This window comes from Pan paniscus, chromosome 19 (assembly GCF_029289425.2).
Source record: "Pan paniscus chromosome 19, NHGRI_mPanPan1-v2.0_pri, whole genome shotgun sequence".
Taxonomy (NCBI): domain Eukaryota; kingdom Metazoa; phylum Chordata; class Mammalia; order Primates; family Hominidae; genus Pan; species Pan paniscus.
In genome coordinates this window covers 7,777,501-7,801,807 of record NC_073268.2, presented here as the reverse complement: position 1 = coordinate 7,801,807, position 24,307 = coordinate 7,777,501, and the positions used below count along the sequence as shown (strand labels likewise).

At 50.8% G+C, this 24,307-nt stretch overlaps 1 protein-coding gene across 3 annotated transcripts in view; it reads left to right on the top strand.

Annotated features, from left to right (window-relative positions):
• RPH3AL (rabphilin 3A like (without C2 domains)) overlaps positions 1 to 24,307 on the top strand; it is a 214,571-nt gene that overhangs the window by 156,991 nt on the left and 33,273 nt on the right. For all 3 annotated transcript variants that reach the window (XM_034941192.3, XM_034941190.3, XM_063598632.1), the window contains one exon: positions 14,203 to 14,377. In XM_034941192.3, coding sequence (XP_034797083.2) covers positions 14,203 to 14,377 — 175 coding nt within the window. The remainder of the gene's footprint in view (positions 1 to 14,202; positions 14,378 to 24,307) is intronic.

The following is a 24,307-nucleotide window of genomic DNA, read 5'->3' as shown; positions in this document are numbered from 1 at the left end:
TGTTGGGTATCTGCTGTGTGCTGGCACCTGCCGGGCACTCTGCCTGGCTCCCGCCGTCATGGGGTCTTCCATCCGCAGGAAACAGACACAGAAACAGGTGATCATAACCCAGGGAGTGTGCATAGCCGTGGAAACATGCAAGATTATGTCTGGAAGCTTCTGGATAAAAGTGATTTCCCAAAGGCTGGAGACGAGCTAGTCCAGGGAAGGGAGAAGGAACAGCGTGTCCAAAGGGAGAGCTTAGTGTGGTCAAGGCAGTGAGAGCGGCTGTGCCTGGTGATGGGGGTGGGGGAGGTGAGAGGTGAGGCTGAGAGGGAGGCCGGGTCCTGCGGTGTTGTTGGCCTGCTGCGGAGTTGTTTAACTTGCCTCTTAGGGTTCCTGGGAGACCAGCATTGTGAGTGTGTGTCAGGTAATGGAGGAGGGAGAGGTACTGCCTCTCCTCTGCCAGAGAGGGTTGACCCTTAAAGAGACCTTTGAAGTAGCTGCAGTGTAATTGAGAAGACCGCGCAGTCACAGGTCGTTTCCCGTGGTTCTCCAAGACTGATTCAGTCTGGAGCTTGTTAGGCAGACAGAACGCAGTCTCCCTTGAAGGCGAGGTCTCCCCTCTGTCCCCTGGAGACAGTGCCTCTGCTTTCCCTTCTTTGTTCATGTGGTCGGTCAGTAACATAGCAGGCTCCTCACTGGGTCCCGGGAATCCAGAGATGGCTCAGGCACAGCCTTGCCCTTGAAGAGCTCACAGCCTCCTGCTCAGGAAGGTGGGCGAGTCTGAGCTCCAGCCCAGGTGTGGCGTGCTGTACCAGTGGGACCACATGGCCTCTGGGAGCACGACAGAGGGGCCCTGATTCTGCATGAAGGGGCACCCACTGAAGCCCTCCGGGGAAGCGTGACTGCCTGTTAGAGATGCTGATGAAAGGCACTCCAGGGGGAAGGAACAGCAGGTGCACAGGCCACAGGCCGTCCCCTGCTGTGACTCATGGGGTTGGGGCAGAGAGGTTGGATGCCTGGGCCAGTGAAGAGCTCAAGCCAGGTGCACTCTCAGGGTGGCACGGGAGAGGCAGTGACACATGGAAGGGGTGGACAATGGACAGAGAGAGGGGTCTTCAGGCTCCCCTGTCCCACCCCCTCCAGTGGCAGGTCTGTGAGACTCCCCTTCTTTCCAGCACCAGCCTGACAATTACCACCTTCTCCAGCCACAACCATTTAGGAAATGCCAGTGATTAGCAATTGTTATCATGGTAATTAAAATTCCCTGGGAACAGCTTGGCGAATATCCATGAGAATCTGCAGTCAGATTGGCCGTGAGCTGAAACCCTAATGCAAACCTGGAAGCGGAGCACAGAGCAGGGCGAGCAGCGGTACCAGGAGCGTTTACTGCTGCCGGACACCCCGGCCACCGCCACAGCGGCTGTGGGTCTTTTCTCATTAAATGGCATTTTCAAGGCTGGCTGCTTTGCCGGCCTTATCACAGCAAACCACACGTGGGGAGCCGAGTAGGGTTTTGCACAGTTGCTTGGCTTCTCCAGAAAGTAACTGATTTTCAATCTGCGGGGTGGCCTGGGGTGGGTTGGGGTTAATTCCCACGAGGGCTTTTCCTGCCACTATTCCTGGGGGGGAGGGGTAGATGTGGATGCCAGGCAGCGGGTGACAGGCCCAGATGCACAGAGCAGAAGTCACGTGACTAGGCTGCCGTGGTGTGTTTTGCAGAGTGGGGCGGGCAGCCAGGAGAGAGAAGGCCTGTGTGTGTGCATAAATTGGCATGGGGGTGAGGGTTGCAGCTCAGAGCTCAGCCCAGCTGGTGTCCTTTGCACCTCACCTCAACAGACCTGCTCTCCCCTGCGGAAGGCATTTTCAGAAATACTGACAGTGTGTTTTATGCACGTCTGCATGGGTGCACCTCCCGTACTGGGTGATACACCTGTGTGCTTCGGTCCCCTGATGCTGGGACTTAGGAACTGCTGCTCCTCACGCTGGTCCAGATCACCAGCCATGCTGGATGGTCAGGGTGAGCTCTTAGACCTTCCACCTGGACTACAGTGACAGCAGGAGAGAATCGGAGCAGAGGCCCCGTTACAATGGACTCACAGGGAATGATCCATCGGGTGCTCATGGATCTGCCCACAGATCCCCGGGGAAGCACGTGGCCTGCCTGGGCTGTGGGATTATTGCCCCTTCTAGGCATAAATATTGGGGTGAATCGTGTGAAGTTGACGGGCTTTTTTGATAGTTCAAAAGTGATTGACTTAGCCGGGCATGGTGGCGTGTTGCTGTGGTCCTGGCTACTCAGGAGGTTGAGGTGGGAGGATCACTTGAGCCCAGGGTGTCAAGGCTGCAGTGAGCCATGATCGTGCCACTGCACTCCAGCCTGGGCAACAGAGTGAGACCCTGTCTCAAAAAAAAAAAAGGTTGAGTATCCCAAAATGGCTGAGTACCAATGGCAATCCAACCTGCTGCTTTGGATCCTGTGCTCTTCATCTGTCTTCCAAAAGAACATCACTGAGCAGGGATTGAGTGGAGTGGGGGTGTGAGACGGATTGTTGCAGCAGGAGGCAAGGCTGAGGCACAGGCCGGGGGCTGGGATATGCCAGGGGAGGCAGGGCAGCTGGGGAGGAGAGGCTGGGAGCACCCTGGGCAGTCAGGGAGGCTCACTGCGCTTTGCTCCCCACCAGCACACCCCATCAAGCCCTTCCTCTTTATCCCTCTTTTAATCTGAAATAGGAAGTCCATTTGACTCATTACAGGAACTTGAGTGAAACACCCAGGCTTCTTCCCCGGGAAGGTGGCAGACTGTAGGTTGAGACAGGTTGCAGCAAACGACCCGCAGCTGCCAGCACAGTCATTCAACCAGCGTTTACTGAACACCTACGATGTGTGAGGCGTGTGCTAGGAGCTTGAAGAAACAGTGGTGAGCAAGACGGCTGTGATGCTTCCTCCTGTTTGGTGGAGACTGGTGGGGGAGACAGATGAAAACAGAAGGACCAGCGAAAAGGGGGAAGCACCCCACGTACCTATGAACAGACGACAAAACGTGATCCATCCGTACAGGGGAACATTGCTCAGCCTCAGAAAGGAAGGACGTGCTGACACGGGTTGCTGCGTGCGTGAGCCCTGAAGAAGTGATGCTGAGGGAAATAAGCAGCCAAAAAAGGACAGATGCCGTGCGGCTCCCCTCATAGGAAGTACATAGGGTAGTCACATTCCTAGGGACGGAAAAGGACAGACGCCGTGCGACTCGCCTTATAGGAAGTACGTAGGGTAGTCACATTCCTAGGGATGGAAAAGGACAGACGCCCTGCAGCTCCCCTTATAGGAAGTACGTAGGGTAGTCACATTCCTAGGGATGGAAAAGGACAGATGCCGTGAGACTCGCCTTATAGGAAGTACGTAGGGTAGTCACATTCCTAGGGATGGAAAAGGACAGACGCCGTGCGACTCGCCTTATAGGAAGTACGTAGGGTAGTCACATTCCTAGGGATGGAAAAGGACAGATGCCGTGCGACTCGCCTTATAGGAAGTACGTAGAGTAGTCACATTCCTAGGGATGGAAAAGGACAGATGCCGTGCGACTCGCCTTATAGGAAGTACGTAGAGTAGTCACATTCCTAGGGATGGAAAAGGACAGATGCCGTGCGACTCCCCTTATAGAAAGTACGTAGGGTAGTCACATTCCTAGGGATGGAAAAGGACAGACGCCGTGCGACTCCCCTTATAGGAAGTACGTAGGGTAGTCACATTCCTAGGGATGGAAAAGGACAGACGCCCTGCAGCTCCCCTTATAGGAAGTACGTAGGGTAGTCACATTCCTAGGGATGGAAAAGGACAGATGCCGTGCGACTCGCGTTATAGGAAGTACGTAGGGTAGTCACATTCCTAGGGATGGAAAAGGACAGACGCCGTGCGACTCCCCTTATAGGAAGTACGTAGGGTAGTCACATTCCTAGGGATGGAAAAGGACAGACCCCGTGCGGCTCCCCTTATAGGAATTACGTAGGGTAGTCACATTCCTAGGGATGGAAGAGGACAGACGCCGTGCGACTCGCCTTATAGGAAGTACGTAGGGTAGTCACATTCCTAGGGATGGAAAAGGACAGACGCCCTGCAGCTCCCCTTATAGGAAGTACGTAGGGTAGTCACATTCCTAGGGATGGAAAAGGACAGATGCCGTGCGACTCGCCTTATAGGAAGTACGTAGGGTAGTCACATTCCTAGGGATGGAAAAGGACAGATGCCGTGCGACTCGCCTTATAGGAAGTACGTAGGGTAGTCACATTCCTAGGGATGGAAAAGGACAGATGCCGTGCGACTCGCCTTATAGGAAGTACGTAGAGTAGTCACATTCCTAGGGATGGAAAAGGACAGACGCCGTGCGACTCCCCTTATAGGAAGTACGTAGGGTAGTCACATTCCTAGGGATGGAAAAGGACAGACGCCGTGCGACTCCCCTTATAGGAAGTACGTAGGGTAGTCACATTCCTAGGGATGGAAAAGGACAGACGCCGTGCAGCTCCCCTTATAGGAAGTACGTAGGGTAGTCACATTCCTAGGGATGGAAAAGGACAGACGCCGTGCGACTCCCCTTATAGGAAGTACGTAGGGTAGTCACATTCCTAGGGACGGAAAAGGACAGATGCCGTGCGACTCCCCTTATAGGAAGTACGTAGGGTAGTCACATTCCTAGGGACGGAAAAGGACAGACGCCGTGCGACTCGCCTTATAGGAAGTACGTAGGGTAGTCACATTCCTAGGGACGGAAAAGGACAGACGCCGTGCAGCTCCCCTTATAGGAAGTATGTAGGGTAGTCACATTCCTAGGGATGGAAGAGGACAGACGCCGTGCGACTCCCCTTATAGGAAGTACGTAGGGTAGTCACATTCCTAGGGATGGAAAAGGACAGATGCCGTGCGACTCACCTTATAGGAAGTACGTAGGGTAGTCACATTCCTAGGGACGGAAAAGGACAGACGCCGTGCGACTCGCCTTATAGGAAGTACGTAGGGTAGTCACATTCCTAGGGATGGAAAAGGAGAGACCCCGTGCGGCTCCCCTTATAGGAATTACGTAGGGTAGTCACATTCCTAGGGACGGAAAAGGACAGATGCCGTGCGACTCGCCTTATAGGAAGTACGTAGGGTAGTCACATTCCTAGGGATGGAAAAGGACAGACGCCGTGCGACTCGCCTCATAGGAAGTACGTAGGGTAGTCACATTCCTAGGGATGGAAAAGACAGACGCTGTGCAGCTCCCCTTATAGGAAGTACGTAGGGTAGTCACATTCCTAGGGATGGAAAAGGACAGATGCCGTGCGACTCGCCTTATAGGAAGTACGTAGGGTAGTCACATTCCTAGGGATGGAAAAGACAGACGCTGTGCAGCTCCCCTTATAGGAAGTACGTAGGGTAGTCACATTCCTAGGGATGGAAAAGGACAGACGCCGTGCGACTCGCCTTATAGGAAGTACGTAGGGTAGTCACATTCCTAGGGATGGAAAAGGACAGACGCCGTGCGACTCCCCTTATAGGAAGTACGTAGGGTAGTCACATTCCTAGGGATGGAAAAGGACAGATGCCGTGCAACTCGCCTTATAGGAAGTACGTAGGGTAGTCACATTCCTAGGGACGGAAAAGGAGAGACCCCGTGCGGCTCCCCTTATAGGAATTACGTAGGGTAGTCACATTCCTAGGGATGGAAAAGGACAGACGCCGTGCGACTCGCCTTATAGGAAGTACGTAGGGTAGTCACATTCCTAGGGACGGAAAAGGACAGATGCCGTGCGACTCGCCTTATAGGAAGTACGTAGGGTAGTCACATTCCTAGGGACGGAAAAGGACAGATGCCGTGCGACTCGCCTCATAGGAAGTACGTAGGGTAGTCACATTCCTAGGGACGGAAAAGGACAGACGCCGTGCGACTCGCCTCATAGGAAGTACGTAGGGTAGTCACATTCCTAGGGATGGAAAAGGACAGACGCTGTGCAGCTCCCCTTATAGGAAGTACGTAGGGTAGTCACATTCCTAGGGATGGAAAAGGACAGATGCCGTGCGACTCGCTTTATAGGAAGTACGTAGGGTAGTCACATTCCTAGGGATGGAAAAGGACAGACGCCGTGCGACTCGCCTTATAGGAAGTACGTAGGGTAGTCACATTCCTAGGGATGGAAAAGGACAGACGCCGTGCGACTCGCCTTATAGGAAGTACGTAGGGTAGTCACATTCCTAGGGATGGAAAAGGACAGACGCCGTGCGACTCGCCTTATAGGAAGTACGTAGGGTAGTCACATTCCTAGGGATGGAAGAGGACAGACGCCGTGCGACTCACCTTATAGGAAGTACGTACGGTAGTCACATTCCTAGGGATGGAAGAGGACAGACGCCGTGCGACTCGCCGTATAGGAAGTACGTAGGGTAGTCACATTCCTAGGGATGGAAAAGGACAGACGCCGTGCGACTCGCCTTATAGGAAGTACGTAGGGTAGTCACATTCCTAGGGATGGAAAAGGACAGACGCCGTGCGACTCGCCTTATAGGAAGTACGTAGGGTAGTCACATTCCTAGGGATGGAAAAGGACAGACGCCGTGCGACTCGCCTTATAGGAAGTACGTAGGGTAGTCACATTCCTAGGGATGGAAAAGGACAGACGCCGTGCGACTCGCCTTATAGGAAGTACGTAGGGTAGTCACATTCCTAGGGATGGAAAAGGACAGATGCCGTGCGACTCGCCTTATAGGAAGTACGTAGGGTAGTCACATTCCTAGGGATGGAAAAGGACAGACGCCGTGCGACTCCCCTTATAGGAAGTACGTAGAGTAGTCACATTCCTAGGGACAGACAGCATACTGGGGTGGCCAGGGACCAGGGCAGAGGAGAGCTATTGCTTAGTGGTTGTAGAGTTTCAGTTTTGCAAGTTCTGGAGACAGGTTGCACTTAAGGTGATACGTTTGATGTTACGAATACTTTAATACAATGGAAACATTTTTAATTTTTTTAAAAAAGGATCGCGCATACCCGGAGGCCAAAACCATGGTCCGGTGCGGCAAAGGAGCAGCTCAGACGTCTGTGAGCTGAGGACTCACTGGCACAGATGAGGTTCTCGGCCCCACAGTGTGCGGGAATGCAGCTCTGTGGGGTGTCTTAGTCTCTTCCCCTGAAGCCTCACAACAGAGATGGCTTGGCCACATTGCCAAGTCACCCTTAGCATCAACCTGCCCACTCCCCGTTAAACAGGGCCTTGATTGTCTGGGCGTGAGGTGGGGGAGCACTCTCAGCCCCCAAGGCCTGTCCTAGGGATGGCAGGGTAGCTCCATTGTTTGCCCCACGCCCCTCACTCTGGTGGCCTCATGCCCTGATGGATGCCTCTCCCCAAGCCCACCGTGGTTCCCTGGGAACCTTCCCCGATCAGGGTCCACAGAGGAGGCCTTGGGTTCCACCAGGAAGTGTAAGTCGAGGTCCCCACCCCAAAAACACTTACTGTAGCCTCCTGGGAATGTGGCTTTTCCTCCTGGAGGGCGGCCTGACTCTATGTCATCATCCAAACACACAGTTCTCGATCCTGCAATCCCGCTCTGTGGAATATAGGCTGAGTATCATTCATCAGAAAACCCAAAGCTGAAATGCTCCAAAATCCAAAACTCACTGGAGCATTTCAGATTTTGGATTTTCAGATTTGGGATGCTGAACTGGTTAAGTATAATGCAAATATTCTAAAATTCGGAAAAATTCAAAATCTGAAGCACTTCTGTCCCAAGCATTTTGGAAAAGGGCAAAATCAACCCGTCTTTCCTAAGGCAATAACTGACCACTGGGCCGATGGGGTGGGTGCGGGGTGATGGCTGCGGCGCTGCCCGTGAGGACGAGGATTGGAAACAAATGTCCCTCGGTGAGGTGCTGGATTAATTAAGTTTAATAAATCCAAACTGTGGAGCAGTGAAAAACGATGATGGAGAAGTTATGAATTCGGAATGACTGCTCTGATGCATAGTGAGGTGTTGGTGGGGAGGGTGGGAACAGGTTGCATCTACATTAGCCTAGTTTTCAAAAAAACAAAAAACAAATAGTGTGTTTTCCCAGGCAAGGGTATAAGAAAATTCACACCGCCATGGTCAGCAGGGCTGTCTCTGTGCAGTGATGTGATAGGTGGCCTAGTTTCATTTCACTTTTTTGTTGTGCTAATTTTGTATGCTAGGTATGTATTTTTCAGGAAAATAAAAAAAGGGAGAGGCTAGGCATGGTGGCTCATGTTTGTAATCCCAGCACTTTGGGAGGCAGAGGTGGGCAGATTGCGTGAGCCCAGGAGTCAGAGACCAGCCTGAGCAGCATGGTAAAACCCCATCTCTACAAAAAATACAAAAATTAGCTGGGTGTATTGGCACACACCACCTATAGTCCCAGCTACTCGGGAGGGTGAGGTGGGAGGATCACCTGAGCCTGGGCAGGTGAAGGCTGCAGTGAGCCGGTTGCTCCACTGCACTCCTTCCTGGGTGACAGAGCAAGACCCTGTCTCAAAAACAAAAAAAGTAAAAAAAAAAAAGAGAAAACTTCCAAGGCTGGTGGGGGAGACAGTGTGGCGTGCGGTTCAAAGCCTGCGCAGGCCCCGCCGTTCACAGATGGTTCTTAAGGGCCTGCTTCATTTGGGGTCCCCCAGGCCCAGCCCACGGTGAAGGACAGGGAGGTGGCGTGCTCAGGGCAGGATGAGCAGAGCCTTTGCTCATCAGAGGGAGGCGTAGCGAGCCCTTGGCTGGCACCCCATGGCCCCCGTGGCCTTTTGGACTTGGGTACCTGCTCTAATGAGCCTTGCAGCAGCTCTTCAGAGATGGGGTGGCCTTGGTGGCTGCTGTGTGTTTGCTGCTTCCTCCTGTCAGGCAGTCCCCTCCGCTCTGGTGTCCTGCCTGTAGGACACTAAGGGTCCACACGGACGTCTGAGCCACTGAGGATTTATTCACCACTCAACCGCAGTTTAGTGAGCATCTGCTTTGCATCTGTAAACTGTTGGGTGAGGCTCTGGGGCCCCCCCTGTGGAGTAGAGGCCAACAGAGGGGTGTGCTGGCTTTGGGGAAATTGCTGAACTTGTTGGAGCCTCAGTTTCCCCACCTGAAAAGTGGAGATAATAACCAAGCTTCTTCAATGCTTTTGGGAATGGGGGAGGAGACTGGCTACCTTTGCACTTTGTGGATTTTTAGACCATGTGCCTGCATTACCTATTCAAATAAATATGTGTTGTAGGAAGGCTCCAAGAGGATCAGAAAGGGTTTTCCAAAGCGGGTGCCATGAAGCACGCATCCCACCAGGCAGGTTCCAGGCCGTTCAAGAACGACACAAAAGCAGGCCCTTCCCACAGGGTGGCTGGAAGGGGCAGTGAGGGATTCATGCCAGGGACCTAGTCTGGACGTGGCAGTCCGTGCCTGGCACTGTGAGCATAAGGAGGTGCCCTGCCCAGTTAAGTGCCGAGTCCTTGCAGACCCATTACTAAGGTTGAGTTTCCCTAGGAAAACCATCCAGGCAGATTGCGGACAGAGAGCATGGTGTGTTCTTTTGCCCTCTGGGATAACCCTGTGCACCTGAGCTTAGTAAAGGCTCCGAGAGGTCCCGCAGCGACGGAGCTTGGTAAAGGCTCTGAGAGGTCCCGCAGCGATGGAGCTTGGTAAAGGCTCCGAGAGGTCCCACAGTGACGGAGCTTGGTAAAGGCTCCGAGACGTCCCGCAGTGATGGAGCTTGGTAAAGGCTCTGAGAGGTCCCGCAGTGATGGAGCTTGGTAAAGGCTCTGAGAGGTCCCGCAGTGATGGAGCTTAGTAAAGGCTCTGAGAGGTCCCGCAGCGATGGAGCTTGGTAAAGGCTCTGAGAGGTCCCGCAGTGATGGAGCTTGGTAAAGGCTCTGAGAGGTCCCGCAGTGATGGAGCTTAGTAAAGGCTCTGAGACGTCCCGCAGTGATGGAGCTTAGTAAAGGCTCTGAGAGGTCCTGCAGTGATGGAGCTTGGTAAAGGCTCTGAGAGGTCTCACAGTGATGGAGCTTAGTAAAGGCTCTGAGAGGTCCCACAGTGATGGAGCTTGGTAAAGGCTCCGAGAGGTCCCACAGTGACGGAGCTTGGTAAAGGCTCTGAGACGTCCTGCAGTGATGGAGCTTGGTAAAGGCTCTGAGAGGTCCCGCAGCGATGGAGCTTGGTAAAGGCTCCGAGAGGTCCCACAATGACGGAGCTTGGTAAAGGCGCTGAGAGGTCCCGCAGTGACAGAGCTTGGTAAAGGCTCTGAGACGTCCCGCAGCGATGGAGCTTAGTAAAGGCTCCGAGAGGTCCCGCAGCGATGGAGCTTGGTAAAGGCTCTGAGAGGTCCCGCAGCAACGGAGCTTGGTAAAGGCTCTGAGAGGTCCCGCAGCAAGGGAGCTTGGTAAAGGCTCTGAGAGGTCCCGCAGCATCGGAACTTGGTAAAGGCTCTGAGAGGTCCCGCAGCGAGGGAGCTTGGTAAAGGCTCTGAGAGGTCCCGCAGTGTCGCAGCTTGGTAAAGGCTCTGAGAGGTCACGCAGCGAGGGAGCTTAGTAAAGGCCCCGAGAGGTCCCGCAGCGATGGAGCTTGGTAAAGGCTCTGAGAGGTCCCGCAGTGATAGAGCTTAGTAAAGACTCTGAGAAGTCCCGCAGCAATGGAGCTTAGTAAAGGACCTGAGAGGTCCCGCAGCGACGGAGCTTGGTAAAGGCTCTGAGACGTCCCGCAGCGTCGGAGCTTAGCAAAGGCTCTGAGAGGTCCCGCAGCGTCGGAGCTTAGCAAAGGCTCTGAGAGGTCCCGCAGCGACAGAGCTTGGTAAAGGCTCTGAGAGGTCCCGCAGCGACGGAGCTTGGTAAAGGCTCTGAGAGGTCCCGCAGCGACAGAGCTTGGTAAAGGCTCTGAGAGGTCCCGCAGCGACGGAGCTTGGTAAAGGCTCTGAGAGGTCCCGCAGCGACGGAGCTTGGTAAAGGCTCTGAGAGGTCCCGCAGTGATGGAGCTTGGTAAAGGCTCTGAGAGGTCCTGCAGTGATGGAGCTTGGTAAAGGCTCTGAGAGGTCCTGCAGTGATGGAGCTTAGTAAAGGCTCTGAGAGGTCCCGCAGTGATGGAGCTTAGTAAATAAAGGCTCTGAGACGTCCCGCAGTGATGGAGCTTAGTAAAGGCTCTGAGAGGTCCCGCAGCGATGGAGCTTGGTTTAACCTAGTGCTTTTCAAGTGTATGTGATTAGAAACCTTTTTTTTTTTTTTTTTTTTTTGGCTTGGCTCTTGTTCGTATCCCACAGTACTAATGTGATGCAGAGGAAGTTTGGGGGGTGGGAAGCAACGTCTCAGAATCAGGTGGATTCTGGTCTTCTGGTTTTGAATTCTTCCAGTAGGGAATTGGCCCACTGGTGATAAAGCTGTTTGTGTTTCCCAGGTGGCAGGAGGGGGGTGGCGGTGGTGCCATGGGCCTCTCCTCTGTGGAGAGGCTGCTCCGTGCCTGGCACTGGCCCTTGAGGCTTCACGTTCATTCTTGGGCCTGATCCTCAAGTCCTCCCGGTGAGATAAGCCCTGCTCCTGTGTTTGCCTACTGATGAAGAAACTGAGGGCCAGGGAGGTCAGCGTGTCCAAATCACACCAGATGCTGGGTGCCAGACCCAGGATTCAGATTCAGGACGTCGGCTCGGAACCTTGGCCTGCCCTTCTCTGAGAAGGGTCATGTCAGTTGAGGTTTTTGCAAAGTGTTCGTTTACAGGCTCCCACCCCTCCTGACTGAATACCCCGAATTTATTTCCTTCATCAGAAAAGAGGCTATACAGTATGTGGTGTTTTCTGAAGGAGGCATTACAAATTTAGGGACCTTAACTCAGCGGCTGCTCTGAATTCTAATCGGTGGCTCTCTCCAAGAGACGGTCCTTTCTGTTCCTGTTGGAGAGGCTGTCCCATCTGAGAAGTCCTCAGAGAAGAGCTTCCAAGGCTGTGATGTGGTCCAGCCCGGCTCTCCCTCAGCCTCTGTTGCTCCGCCCTGGAGCCTCGAGCGGAAGGGACAGGAAGGAGGCAGGCAGGTGGCATCTTGTGAACACCTTCTGGGTGCCCTTTGCTCTGTTGAGTACTTCCAACTTTCTCAGCAGCTATCACGTTTCATCAATTTAATCAATAAAGAAACTCAGGTTCAGAGAGGTTAAGTAACTCACTCAAAGCCACACAGCGAGCATGTGGAAGCTGCCATTGATTCAGCCTTGCTTCCAGGGACAGCAGGAGTCGGGAGCCTGGGTGTCCAAGCTGGGGGTATTAGAGGAACAGAGGGACCCCTCAGAGCCCAAGGGGCTGGGCCTCCCAGACCCAGAGCACCTCCCACCCTGTGAGTTCAGGGTGGGCATCCCCGGATTCCTGGGGCTCTGCCAGCCTTTGGGGGTGTCTGTCTGGCCAGCTTTAGGGTGACTCTCACCACTTCCCCAGGGCAGTGATAAAGGGATGCTTTACACCTGCTTGGGCCCTGGCAGGCCCCCTCTGACCCACCTGGCTCTCAGAGTCCCTGGGGGACTACATGGGGTCAAGAGGGGCTCCTGGGAGGCTCAGGATGCAAGGAGGATAGAACTGAGGAAGGAAAGAGGGTGGAAAGCCAGTGGCTGTGCCATGGGGGCAGCCAGAACAAGTCTGGAGCTTTGTGGCCACTTCTGAGCCCCTCTCCCGAGGGGCAGTGACAAACATGGCGAGAGGGGGTGGCTCGATGAGAGGGGACTTGGGACAGCTGAGGAATCAGGGTGTTGTCCTTGAGAAGCTGGGGATCTGGGCATGGCACCAAGGAGAGCTGGGGGCAGGGGGAGGTGTCTGCAGGTACACGTGGCTGGGAGAGTCCATCCCGTGCAGCTCTCTGCCTTGGGCCAGCAAGAGAAGGTGCCCGGGAGGTCAGCTGGCAGGGAGGAGAGCTTGGGGGCTGGGGGAGGTGTCTGCAGGTACACGTGGCTGGGAGAGTCCATCCCGTGCAGCTCTCTGCCTTGGGCCAGCAAGAGAAGGTGCCCGGGAGGTCAGCTGGCAGGGAGGAGAGCTTGGGGGCTGGGGGAGGTGTCTGCAGGTACACGTGGCTGGGAGAGTCCATCCCGTGCAGCTCTCTGCCTTGGGCCAGCAAGAGAAGGTGCCTGGGAGGTCAGCTGGCAGGGAAGAGAGCTTGGGGGCTGGGGGAGGTGTCTGCAGGTACACGTGGCTGGGAGAGTCCATCCCGTGCAGCTCTCTGCCTTGGGCCAGCAAGAGAAGGTGCCCGGGAGGTCAGCTGGCAGGGAGGAGAGCTTGGGGGCTGGGTGAGGTGCCTGCAGGTACTTGTGGCTGGGAGAGTCTGTCCCGTGCAGCCCTCTGCCTTGGGCCAGCGAGAGAAGGTGCCCGGGAGGTCAGCTGGCAGGGAAGAGAGCTTGGGGGCTGGGTGACGTGCCTGCAGGTACTTGGGGCTGGAGAGTCCATCCCGTGCAGCTCTCTGCCTTGGGCCAGCGAGAGAAGGTGCCCGGGAGGTCAGCTGGCAGGGAGGAGAGCTTGGGGGCAGGGGGAGGTGTCTGCAGGTACTTGTGGCTGGGAGAGTCCATCCCGTGCAGCCCTCTGCCTTGGGCCAGCGAGAGAAGGTGCCCGGGAGGTCAGCTGGCGGGAAGGAAGTGCCAGTCACTGGCAGATCTAGTGGAAACTCAGCAGTGCCTGGTGGCTTGTGGGCTTCCTGTCACTAGGAGTTTTCCAGCAGGGGCCGGAAAGGACTGGGGATGGGCAGGGGTCTGACTAGGCAATCTCTAGGATCCGAGTGGTGGAGGATACAGACGGTAACAGAGGACAGTTTTCATAAACATGTCTCACATGCCAGGCCCATATTGAGATCCCTGCTCTGCAAGAGAGAAGCAGGAGGACATGGGCTTGTCTTTAAAGCAGATGTAGACCCAGGTACAGTAGTCCCAGCTGCTGAGGAGACTGAGGCAGGAGGACCACGTGAGCCCAGGAGGTGGAGGCTGCAGCGGGTGATGACTGCACCACTGCACTCCAGCCTGGGCAGCAGAGCAAGTCCTTAACTCTAAAATAAGGGAGAGAAAGAAGGTTTGGAGAGTTCATGTCCTGAGTCCTGGGAAGGTAACTGACAGCCCAGCCCATCAGCCAGGGAGGGCAGAGCCAGAGTTCCCACTCCCACTCTGCTCCTAGCTCTCCGCGTCCTGCCTCCCGTCATCTGGGCAAGGAGCAGCAGGGGAGGCTCCTCTGCGTCCTGTGCCCCAAGCAGCTCTCTTCCCCCACTCAGGTCTGGAAGAGATCGGGGGCCTGGTTCTACAAAGGGCTCCCCAAGTATATCTTGCCCCTGAAGACCCCTGGCCGAGCTGATGACCCCCACTTCCGACCTTTGCCCACGGAACCGGCAGAGCGAGAGCCCAGAAGCTCCGAGACCAGCCGCGTCTACACGTGGGCCCGAGGAAGAGGTAAGTCCCCTCTGCCTCTCTCCCAGGATGGCTTGTGACGTTTGGGTCATTAGCCAGCCCGGCAGTTTGCAGGCACAAGGCCAGTCCCCCGCACCCTCCATCCACGAGGCTCACTCTGGTGATGCGTCCCTGCCCATGCCCTCAGCTCCACACCTTCTCCCGAGTGAGCAGCGGGGACCTCCAGCAGGTGACTGTTCGCTCTGTGCTGGAGTGCGGCGGGAGGGCCCACGGGGGGCAGTATCACATACAAGTATCGCTCTGGGGGCAAGGATGCCATGAGCAGCACTACGCATCTTCACAGAAATGGGACGTCAATTAAGGTATTTTGCAAAGTATAAAACCTACATCTTTCCCAGGCAGGACCTCACCATCTCTTCCCGGCACTTGCCTTGTGTCTCGGTAAGGGAGGGCTCCTGGCTTCCCTGGTCCTAATAAGTATGGTGACTTTGTACCCCAGTGTCCCTGGGCGTTCTGGTGGCGACAGTAAGGTGTGTGTGTCTCAGGTGGCCGCCCCACTTGGCAATGATGGGGGTGCCTGGTTGTGGACCGTTCTCCGCAGCTTTCATGATGCTTTGATGTTTGTGGTTTTATTTCAAAGTTCCTGGTCTCACAACAGGCTCGGAAGTTATTTAATTACTGCATTTTATAGATGGGTGTACCTGCGGCTCAGAGAAGAGGAGGGACTTCCTCGGCAGGTGTGTGGCCGAGCTGGGATCCAAGGGCAGGCTCTTACCCTCTCTGGTGTCTGGGTCCTTTTGCTCTGAAGTGCTCACGTTTCTGCCAAATACTCAGGGTCTGAGGGTCTTAGATGAGACGGCAGGCAGAGGGGTGAGGGAGGCTCATTCGGATCATGGCTCGTCTTGGAGGAAATGGACCCGTGACAACAGACCTGGTGGCCGCTTCTCAGGGGCTGTGCGACATCCTGGTCTTCGGTTGTGACCTGACATCTGACCATCTTTATGTCATTCAGGCTTTTTTTTCTTGTTACAAAAGTAATGCATGTTTATTACGAACATGTGAAAGTTGTCCAGTGACGTATGTAGAAGGTATAAATCCCCCATACGTGGACCTGCCAGGCAGGTCGGCATCTGTGCCTTGGTGTGCAGCCTGCAGGCACTTTGTCCTCAGCACCCCGACTCCCTCATAGCAGCCTCTCCTCGCTGGTCCTACCGGATGCTGCGTACACCTCTGCTGCCTGTGAGTTCACCCCCGACATCGCTGCCACGGACAGACATGAGGGGCACTGTGGCCGCCCAGCCTGGAACTGAGTGGCCCAAGATTGGCTGGAGAAGTGGCGGTCCTCCACCTGGTCCCTCTGCCACCCTCGGACCTCAGGCCTTCTCCTGCTGAGCCCTCGAGATCTGTCCATGTCCCTCAGACAGTGGGAGCAGAAGCTGGTGGACACCTGTGGGTTTAAAATGCTGCTTGGAGCCAGTTGAGCCGGAGAGGCTGAAGGCCTGTGGGGGCAGCTGTGGCCTATGCCCCACTTCAAGAGCTGCCACTGCCCCGTCTGCTCCAAGTCAGGGCATACACACACACTCACATCCACACACACAAACACAACCACATTGACACATGCTCACACCTACACACACATCACCATGCGCACACACACACAGATATCCACACACACACTGACATCCACACACACACACTGACATCCACATACACACACACTCACATCCACATACACGCTCACATCCACACACACACACTGACATCCACTTACACATCCACACACACCCACGTACACACTGACATCCACGTGCACACACACATGCTCTCATCCACACGCACACACACATCCACATGGACACACACACACATCCACACACACATCCACATGCACAAGCATGTGTACCTACACTTGCACACACACATTCATGCACACAACCACATGCACACACACGCTCACATCCACACACACAGACATCCACATACACACAGACACATCCATGTGCACACACACATCCACATGGACACACACATCCACACACACATCCACATGGACACCCACATCCATACATCCACATGTACACACACATCTACACACACTTGCACACACACATTTATGCACACACATCCACATGCACACATACGTGCTCACATCCACACACACATCCACATACACACACTCATATCCACATGCACACACACGCTCACATGCACACACATCCACACACTGAATCCACATGCATACACACATCCACGTGCACACACATACACGCTGACATGCACACATGCACACACATTCATGCACACACAACCACATGCACACACACGCTCACATCCACACACATAGACATCCACATACACACAGACACATCCATGTGCACACACACATCCACATGTACACACATGTCTACACACACTTGCACACACACATTTATGCACACACATCCACATGCACACATACGTGCTCACATCCACACACTCATATCCACATGCACACACATGCTCACATGCACACATATCCACACACACACTAAATCCATATGCGCACACACACATCCACATGCACACACATACACGCTGACATGCACACATGCATACACACTTGCTCACATGCAGACACACAAGCTCACACACACATGCATGTACACGCACTAGCGTTACACACACATGCACACAGTAGCTTACATGCTCATTCACACGCACACACACTCGCACTCATATGCACACACACAGTTGCCCACACACACATACTCCCATGCACATGCGCACACCCTGGGGAGGAGCAGAGCCCCCCTCACTTCCTCAGGCACCCAGACTTGGCCTTTTAATTAATTAAAAGATGGCCTTTTAATTTCATGGGTGAGGAGGCCCCATGCTGTTGCAGTAGAGTGTGGATCCTCTGGATTGGGGTCTGCTGGAAAGTCCCAGGAGATACTCGGAGGCTATGAAAACCACCCTGCTCTCACCAGACGCTGCTCCTCCTGGGACCCTGCCTCCGAGGGCCCCGGGGCCAGCATCTTCTTCCTGCCCCACAGTCCCTCTCACTGGCTTGGAGCTGATCACAGCACCAGCTTGCTCGCTCTCTCAGCCTCTCTCTAAGTCTCTTTGCCACCTCCAGTTCTTTCTCTCTCTCTCCCCGCCCTTCTCTTCCCTTCTCTCCCTCTCTCCCTCTCCCTACATCCCACATCTCTTAGGCTCATGCACCTGTAGCTCTCAACTTCTTCTCCCTGCATCCCAGGCCACCCTATTTTCTTTCTCATGCCCTGTTGGAAGAGGAAGGGTAATCAATAGAGGAAGGTAATCAATAGAGGAAGGTAATCAATAGAGGAAGGTAATCAATAGAGGAAGGTAATCAATAGAGGAAGGTAATCAATAGAGGAAGGTAATAGAGGAAGTGTAATCAGTAGAGGAAGTGTAATCAGTAGAGGAAGGTAATCAATAGAAGAAGGTAATCAGAGGAAGGTAATCAATAGAGGAAGGTTAATCAGAGGAAGGGTAATCAATAGAGGAAGGTAGTCAATAGAGGAAGGTAGTCAATAGAGGAAGGTAGTCAATAGAGGAAGGTAGTCAATAGAGGAAGGTAGTCAATAGAGGAAGGTAGTCAATAGAGGAAGGGTAATCAATAGAGGAAGGTAATCAATAGAGGAAGGGTAATCAATAGAGGAAGGGTAATCAATAGAGGAAGGGTAATCAATAGAGGAAGGGTAATCAATAGAGGAAGGGTAATCAATAGAGGAAGGGTAATCAATAGAGGAAGGGTAATCAATAGAGGAAGGTAATCAATAGAGGAAGGGTAATCAATAGAGGAAGGTAATCAATAGAGGAAGGTAATCAATAGAGGAAAGTAATCAATAGAGGAAGGTAATGAATAGAGGAAGGTAATGAATAGAGGAAGGTAATGAATAGAGGAAGGTAATGAATAGAGGAAGGTGATCAATAGCAGAAGGGTAATCAATAGAGGAAGGGTAATCAATAGAGGAAGGGTAATCAATAGAGGAAGGTAGTCAATAGAGGAAGGTAATCAATAGAGGAAGGTAATCAATAGAGGAAGGGTAATCAATAGAGGAAGGTAATCAATAGAGGAAGGTAATCAATAGAGGAAGGTAATCAATAGAGGAAGGTAATCAATAGAGGAAGGGCAGTCAATAGAGGAAGGGCAGTCAATAGAGGAAGGTAATCAATAGAGGAAGGTAATCAATAGAGGAAGGTAACCAATAGAGGAAGGTAACCAATAGAGGAAGGTAATCAATAGAGGAAGGTAATCAATAGAGGAAGGTAATCAATAGAGGAAGGTAATCAATAGAGGAAGGTAGTCAATAGAGGAAGGGAATCAATAGAGGAAGGGTAATCAATAGAGGAAGGGTAGTCAATAGAGGAAGGTAATCAATAGAGGAAGGGTAATCAATAGAGGAAGGGTAATCAATAGAGGAAGGGTAATCAATAGAGGAAGGTAATCAATAGAGGAAGGTAGTCAATAGAGGAAGGGTAATCAATAGAGGAAGGTAATAGAGGAAGGTAGTCAATAGAGGAAGGGTAATCAATAGAGGAAGGTAGTCAATAGAGGAAGGGTAATCAATAGAGGAAGGGTAATCAATAGAGGAAGGGTAATCAATAGAGGAAGGGTAATCAATAGAGGAAGGGTAATCAATAGAGGAAGGGTAATCAATAGAGGAAGGTAGTCAATAGAGGAAGGTAGTCAATAGAGGAAGGGTAATCAATAGAGGAAGGGTAATCAATAGAGGAAGGTAATCAATAGAGGAAGGGTAATCAATAGAGGAAGGTAATCAATAGAGGAAGGTAATCAATAGAGGAAGGGCAGTCAATAGAGGAAGGTAATCAATAGAGGAAGGTAATCAATAGAGGAAGGTAGTCAATAGAGGAAGGTAATCAATAGAGGAAGGTAGTCAATAGAGGAAGGGTAATCAATAGAGGAAGGTAGTCAATAGAGGAAGGGTAATCAATAGAGGAAGGGTAATCAATAGAGGAAGGGTAATCAATAGAGGAAAGGTAATCAATAGAGGAAGGTAATCAATAGAGGAAGGTAGTCAATAGAGGAAGGGTAATCAATAGAGGAAGGTAATCAATAGAGGAAGGTAATCAATAGAGGAAGGTAATCAATAGAGGAAGGTAATCAATAGAGGAAGGGTAATCAATAGAGGAAGGTAGTCAATAGAGGAAGGTAGTCAATAGAGGAAGGTAATCAATAGAGGAAGGTAGTCAATAGAGGAAGGTAGTCAATAGAGGAAGGGTAATCAATAGAGGAAGGGTAGTCAATAGAGGAAGGTAATCAATAGAGGAAGGTAGTCAATAGAGGAAGGGTAATCAATAGAGGAAGGTAGTCAATAGAGGAAGGTAGTCAATAGAGGAAGGTAGTCAATAGAGGAAGGTAGTCAATAGAGGAAGGTAGTCAATAGAGGAAGGTAGTCAATAGAGGAAGGTAGTCAATAGAGGAAGGTAGTCAATAGAGGAAGGTAGTCAATAGAGGAAGGTAGTCAATAGAGGAAGGGTAATCAATAGAGGAAGGGTAATCAATAGAGGAAGGGTAATCAATAGAGGAAGGGAATCAATAGAGGAAGGGTAATCAATAGAGGAAGGGTAATCAATAGAGGAAGGGTAATCAATAGAGGAAGGTAGTCAATAGAGGAAGGTAGTCAATAGAGGAAGGTAGTCAATAGAGGAAGGTAGTCAATAGAGGAAGGGTAATCAATAGAGGAAGGTAATCAATAGAGGAAGGTAATCAATAGAGGAAGGTAATCAATAGAGGAAGGTAATCAATAGAGGAAGGTAATCAATAGAGGAAGGTAATCAATAGAGGAAGGTAATCAATAGAGGAAGGTAATCAATAGAGGAAGGGTAGTCAATAGAGGAAGGTAGTCAATAGAGGAAGGTAGTCAATAGAGGAAGGTAGTCAATAGAGGAAGGTAGTCAATAGAGGAAGGTAATCAATAGAGGAAGGTAATCAATAGAGGAAGGTAACCAATAGAGGAAGGTAACCAATAGAGGAAGGTAATCAATAGAGGAAGGTAATCAATAGAGGAAGGTAATCAATAGAGGAAGGTAATCAATAGAGGAAGGTAGTCAATAGAGGAAGGGAATCAATAGAGGAAGGGTAATCAATAGAGGAAGGGTAGTCAATAGAGGAAGGTAATCAATAGAGGAAGGGTAATCAATAGAGGAAGGGTAATCAATAGAGGAAGGGTAATCAATAGAGGAAGGTAATCAATAGAGGAAGGTAGTCAATAGAGGAAGGGTAATCAATAGAGGAAGGTAATAGAGGAAGGTAGTCAATAGAGGAAGGGTAATCAATAGAGGAAGGTAGTCAATAGAGGAAGGGTAATCAATAGAGGAAGGGTAATCAATAGAGGAAGGGTAATCAATAGAGGAAGGGTAATCAATAGAGGAAGGGTAATCAATAGAGGAAGGGTAATCAATAGAGGAAGGTAGTCAATAGAGGAAGGTAGTCAATAGAGGAAGGGTAATCAATAGAGGAAGGGTAATCAATAGAGGAAGGTAATCAATAGAGGAAGGGTAATCAATAGAGGAAGGTAATCAATAGAGGAAGGTAATCAATAGAGGAAGGGCAGTCAATAGAGGAAGGTAATCAATAGAGGAAGGTAATCAATAGAGGAAGGTAATCAATAGAGGAAGGTAGTCAATAGAGGAAGGTAATCAATAGAGGAAGGTAGTCAATAGAGGAAGGGTAATCAATAGAGGAAGGTAGTCAATAGAGGAAGGGTAATCAATAGAGGAAGGGTAATCAATAGAGGAAGGGTAATCAATAGAGGAAAGGTAATCAATAGAGGAAGGTAATCAATAGAGGAAGGTAGTCAATAGAGGAAGGGTAATCAATAGAGGAAGGTAATCAATAGAGGAAGGTAATCAATAGAGGAAGGTAATCAATAGAGGAAGGTAATCAATAGAGGAAGGGTAATCAATAGAGGAAGGTAGTCAATAGAGGAAGGTAGTCAATAGAGGAAGGTAATCAATAGAGGAAGGTAGTCAATAGAGGAAGGTAGTCAATAGAGGAAGGGTAATCAATAGAGGAAGGGTAGTCAATAGAGGAAGGTAATCAATAGAGGAAGGTAGTCAATAGAGGAAGGGTAATCAATAGAGGAAGGTAGTCAATAGAGGAAGGTAGTCAATAGAGGAAGGTAGTCAATAGAGGAAGGTAGTCAATAGAGGAAGGTAGTCAATAGAGGAAGGTAGTCAATAGAGGAAGGTAGTCAATAGAGGAAGGTAGTCAATAGAGGAAGGTAGTCAATAGAGGAAGGTAGTCAATAGAGGAAGGTAGTCAATAGAGGAAGGGTAATCAATAGAGGAAGGTAATCAATAGAGGAAGGGTAATCAATAGAGGAAGGGAATCAATAGAGGAAGGGTAATCAATAGAGGAAGGGTAATCAATAGAGGAAGGGTAATCAATAGAGGAAGGTAGTCAATAGAGGAAGGTAGTCAATAGAGGAAGGTAGTCAATAGAGGAAGGTAGTCAATAGAGGAAGGGTAATCAATAGAGGAAGGTAATCAATAGAGGAAGGTAATCAATAGAGGAAGGTAATCAATAGAGGAAGGTAATCAATAGAGGAAGGTAATCAATAGAGGAAGGTAATCAATAGAGGAAGGGTAGTCAATAGAGGAAGGTAGTCAATAGAGGAAGGTAGTCAATAGAGGAAGGTAGTCAATAGAGGAAGGTAGTCAATAGAGGAAGGTAGTCAATAGAGGAAGGGTAGTCAATAGTGGAAGGTAGTCAATAGAGGAACGGTAATCAATAGAGGAAGGTAATCAATAGAGGAAGGGTAATCAATAGAGGAAGGGTAATCAATAGAGGAAGGTAGTCAATAGAGGAAGGTAATCAATAGAGGAAGGTAGTCAATAGAGGAAGGGTAATCATGAATAGATACTACAAGTCATGAACTTTTCAACCCACAGAGCAATCAGGTGAAAGGGTTGATGTTTCTGAGGTGGGTTCCTTTTTCTTCCTCCTTTAAAGTTTTTTTGTTAATTTTTTTCTTTTTTTTATTGAGACAGTCTTGCTCTGCCACCCAGGCTGGAGTGTGGTGGCGTGATCTCTGCTCACTGCAACCTCCGCCTTTTGGATTCAAGCAATTGTCAAGTCTTAGCCTCCTGAATAGCTGGGATTACAGGCATATACCACCAAACCTGGCTAATTTTTGTATTTTTAGTAGAGACGGGGTTTCACCATATTGGCCAGGCTAGCCTCAAACCCCTCGGCCTCAAACAATTCACCTGCCTCGGCCTCCCAAAGTGCTGGGATTACCAGCGTGAGCCACCATGCCAGTCCTTTCTTTATTAATTTTTAATTACATAAGAATACAAGATATATTTTAGCGAGTTAATTCAAAGGTGTGTGAAAAAGAGAAAGAGCAAGACTCCGTCTCAAAAAAAAAAAAAAAAAAAGAAAGAAAAAGAAACATCTCTTCTACTTCCCCTCATCTCCAAACCCTTTCTCTGTGTTCCTACAAACATATACTTGATAAAGGGGTGGGTTTTTTTGGCTTTTGTTTTAGCAATAAAAATAGGCTCTTACCCATCACTCTGCATGGTGCTTTTTTCACTTAAAAGAATATCATGAGCATCCCTCCAGGCCAACGGATACAGATTTTACATTATTCATTTTCATGGCCGAGTAAAATCTCACAATATAGTGTATTATAATTAATCACCTATCGATGGACATTCAAATCAATTTCTAGGTTTTTTTACTTTTTTTTTAATTTTAGAGACAGGGTATTGCTCTGTCACCCAGGCTGGAGTGCCGTGGCGCAATCATGGCTCGCTGCAGCCTTGACCTCCTGAGCTCACGTGATCCTCCTACCTCAGCCTCCCCAGTAGCTGGGACTATAGGTGCACACCACTGCACCTACCAAACTTTGAAATTCGTATATTTTGTAGAGATGGGGGTCTCACTATGTTGTCCATGCTGGTCTCAAAGTCCTGAGCTCAAGCTGTCCACCCACCTTGGCCTTCCAAAGTGCTGGAATTACAGGCATGAGCCACCATCCTTGGCCAACGAGATTATTATTATTATTATTATTGAGATGGAGTCTCACTCTGTCGCCAGGCTGGAGTGCAGTGGCACAATCTCGGCTCACTGCAACCTCTGCTTCCTGGGTTCAAGCAATTCTCCTGCCTCAGCCTCCTGAGTAGCTGGGACTACAGGCGCCCGCTACACGCCGAGCTCATTTTTTGTATGTTTAGTAGAGACAGGGTTCACCGTGTTGGCCAGGCTGGTCTCGATCTCCTGACCTCGTGATCCGCCCGCCTTGGCCTCCCAAATTGCTGGGATTACAGGCATGAGCCACCGTGCCCGGCCGAAGACGATTTTTAAATATTCATAAGGACACAATTGTTCACAGAAGCATTATAACCAAAAAGTGGCAACAACTCATACGTCCATCAGCTGATGAATGGATAAAATATGGTGTAATCACACAGTGGAACGTTATTCAGTCATAGGAAGAAAGTGCTGATCCACGCTGCAGCCTGGATGAGCCTTGAAAACACAATGCGAAGTGGAAGAAGCCGGAGACGAAAGGCCGCGTGTTGTGTGATCTCATCTATATGAGCCGGCGGGAACAAGCCAGTGCACAGAGGCAGACAGTAGATGGGTGGTTGCCAGGGCTTGGGGGGGATGGGGAGGGGAATGGGGGCTGACTGCTAATGGGTACACAGAGCTGATGCAAATGGTCTGAAACTAGATCGTGGTGGTTACGTAAATGTATGGCTATACTAAAAACCACTGACTTGTATACTTTCTGAGGGTACCTTTTATGGTATATAAATTATATTTCAGTTTTTAAAATTCATAAGGTGGAGAATAGCTTACAACAAAAAAACATTTCTTTTTTAAGACGGAGTTTCACTCTTGTTGCCCAGGCTGGAGTGCAATGGCATGATCTCAGCTCACTGCAACCTCCACCTCCTGGGTTCAAGTGATTCTCCTGCCTCAGCCTCCTGAGT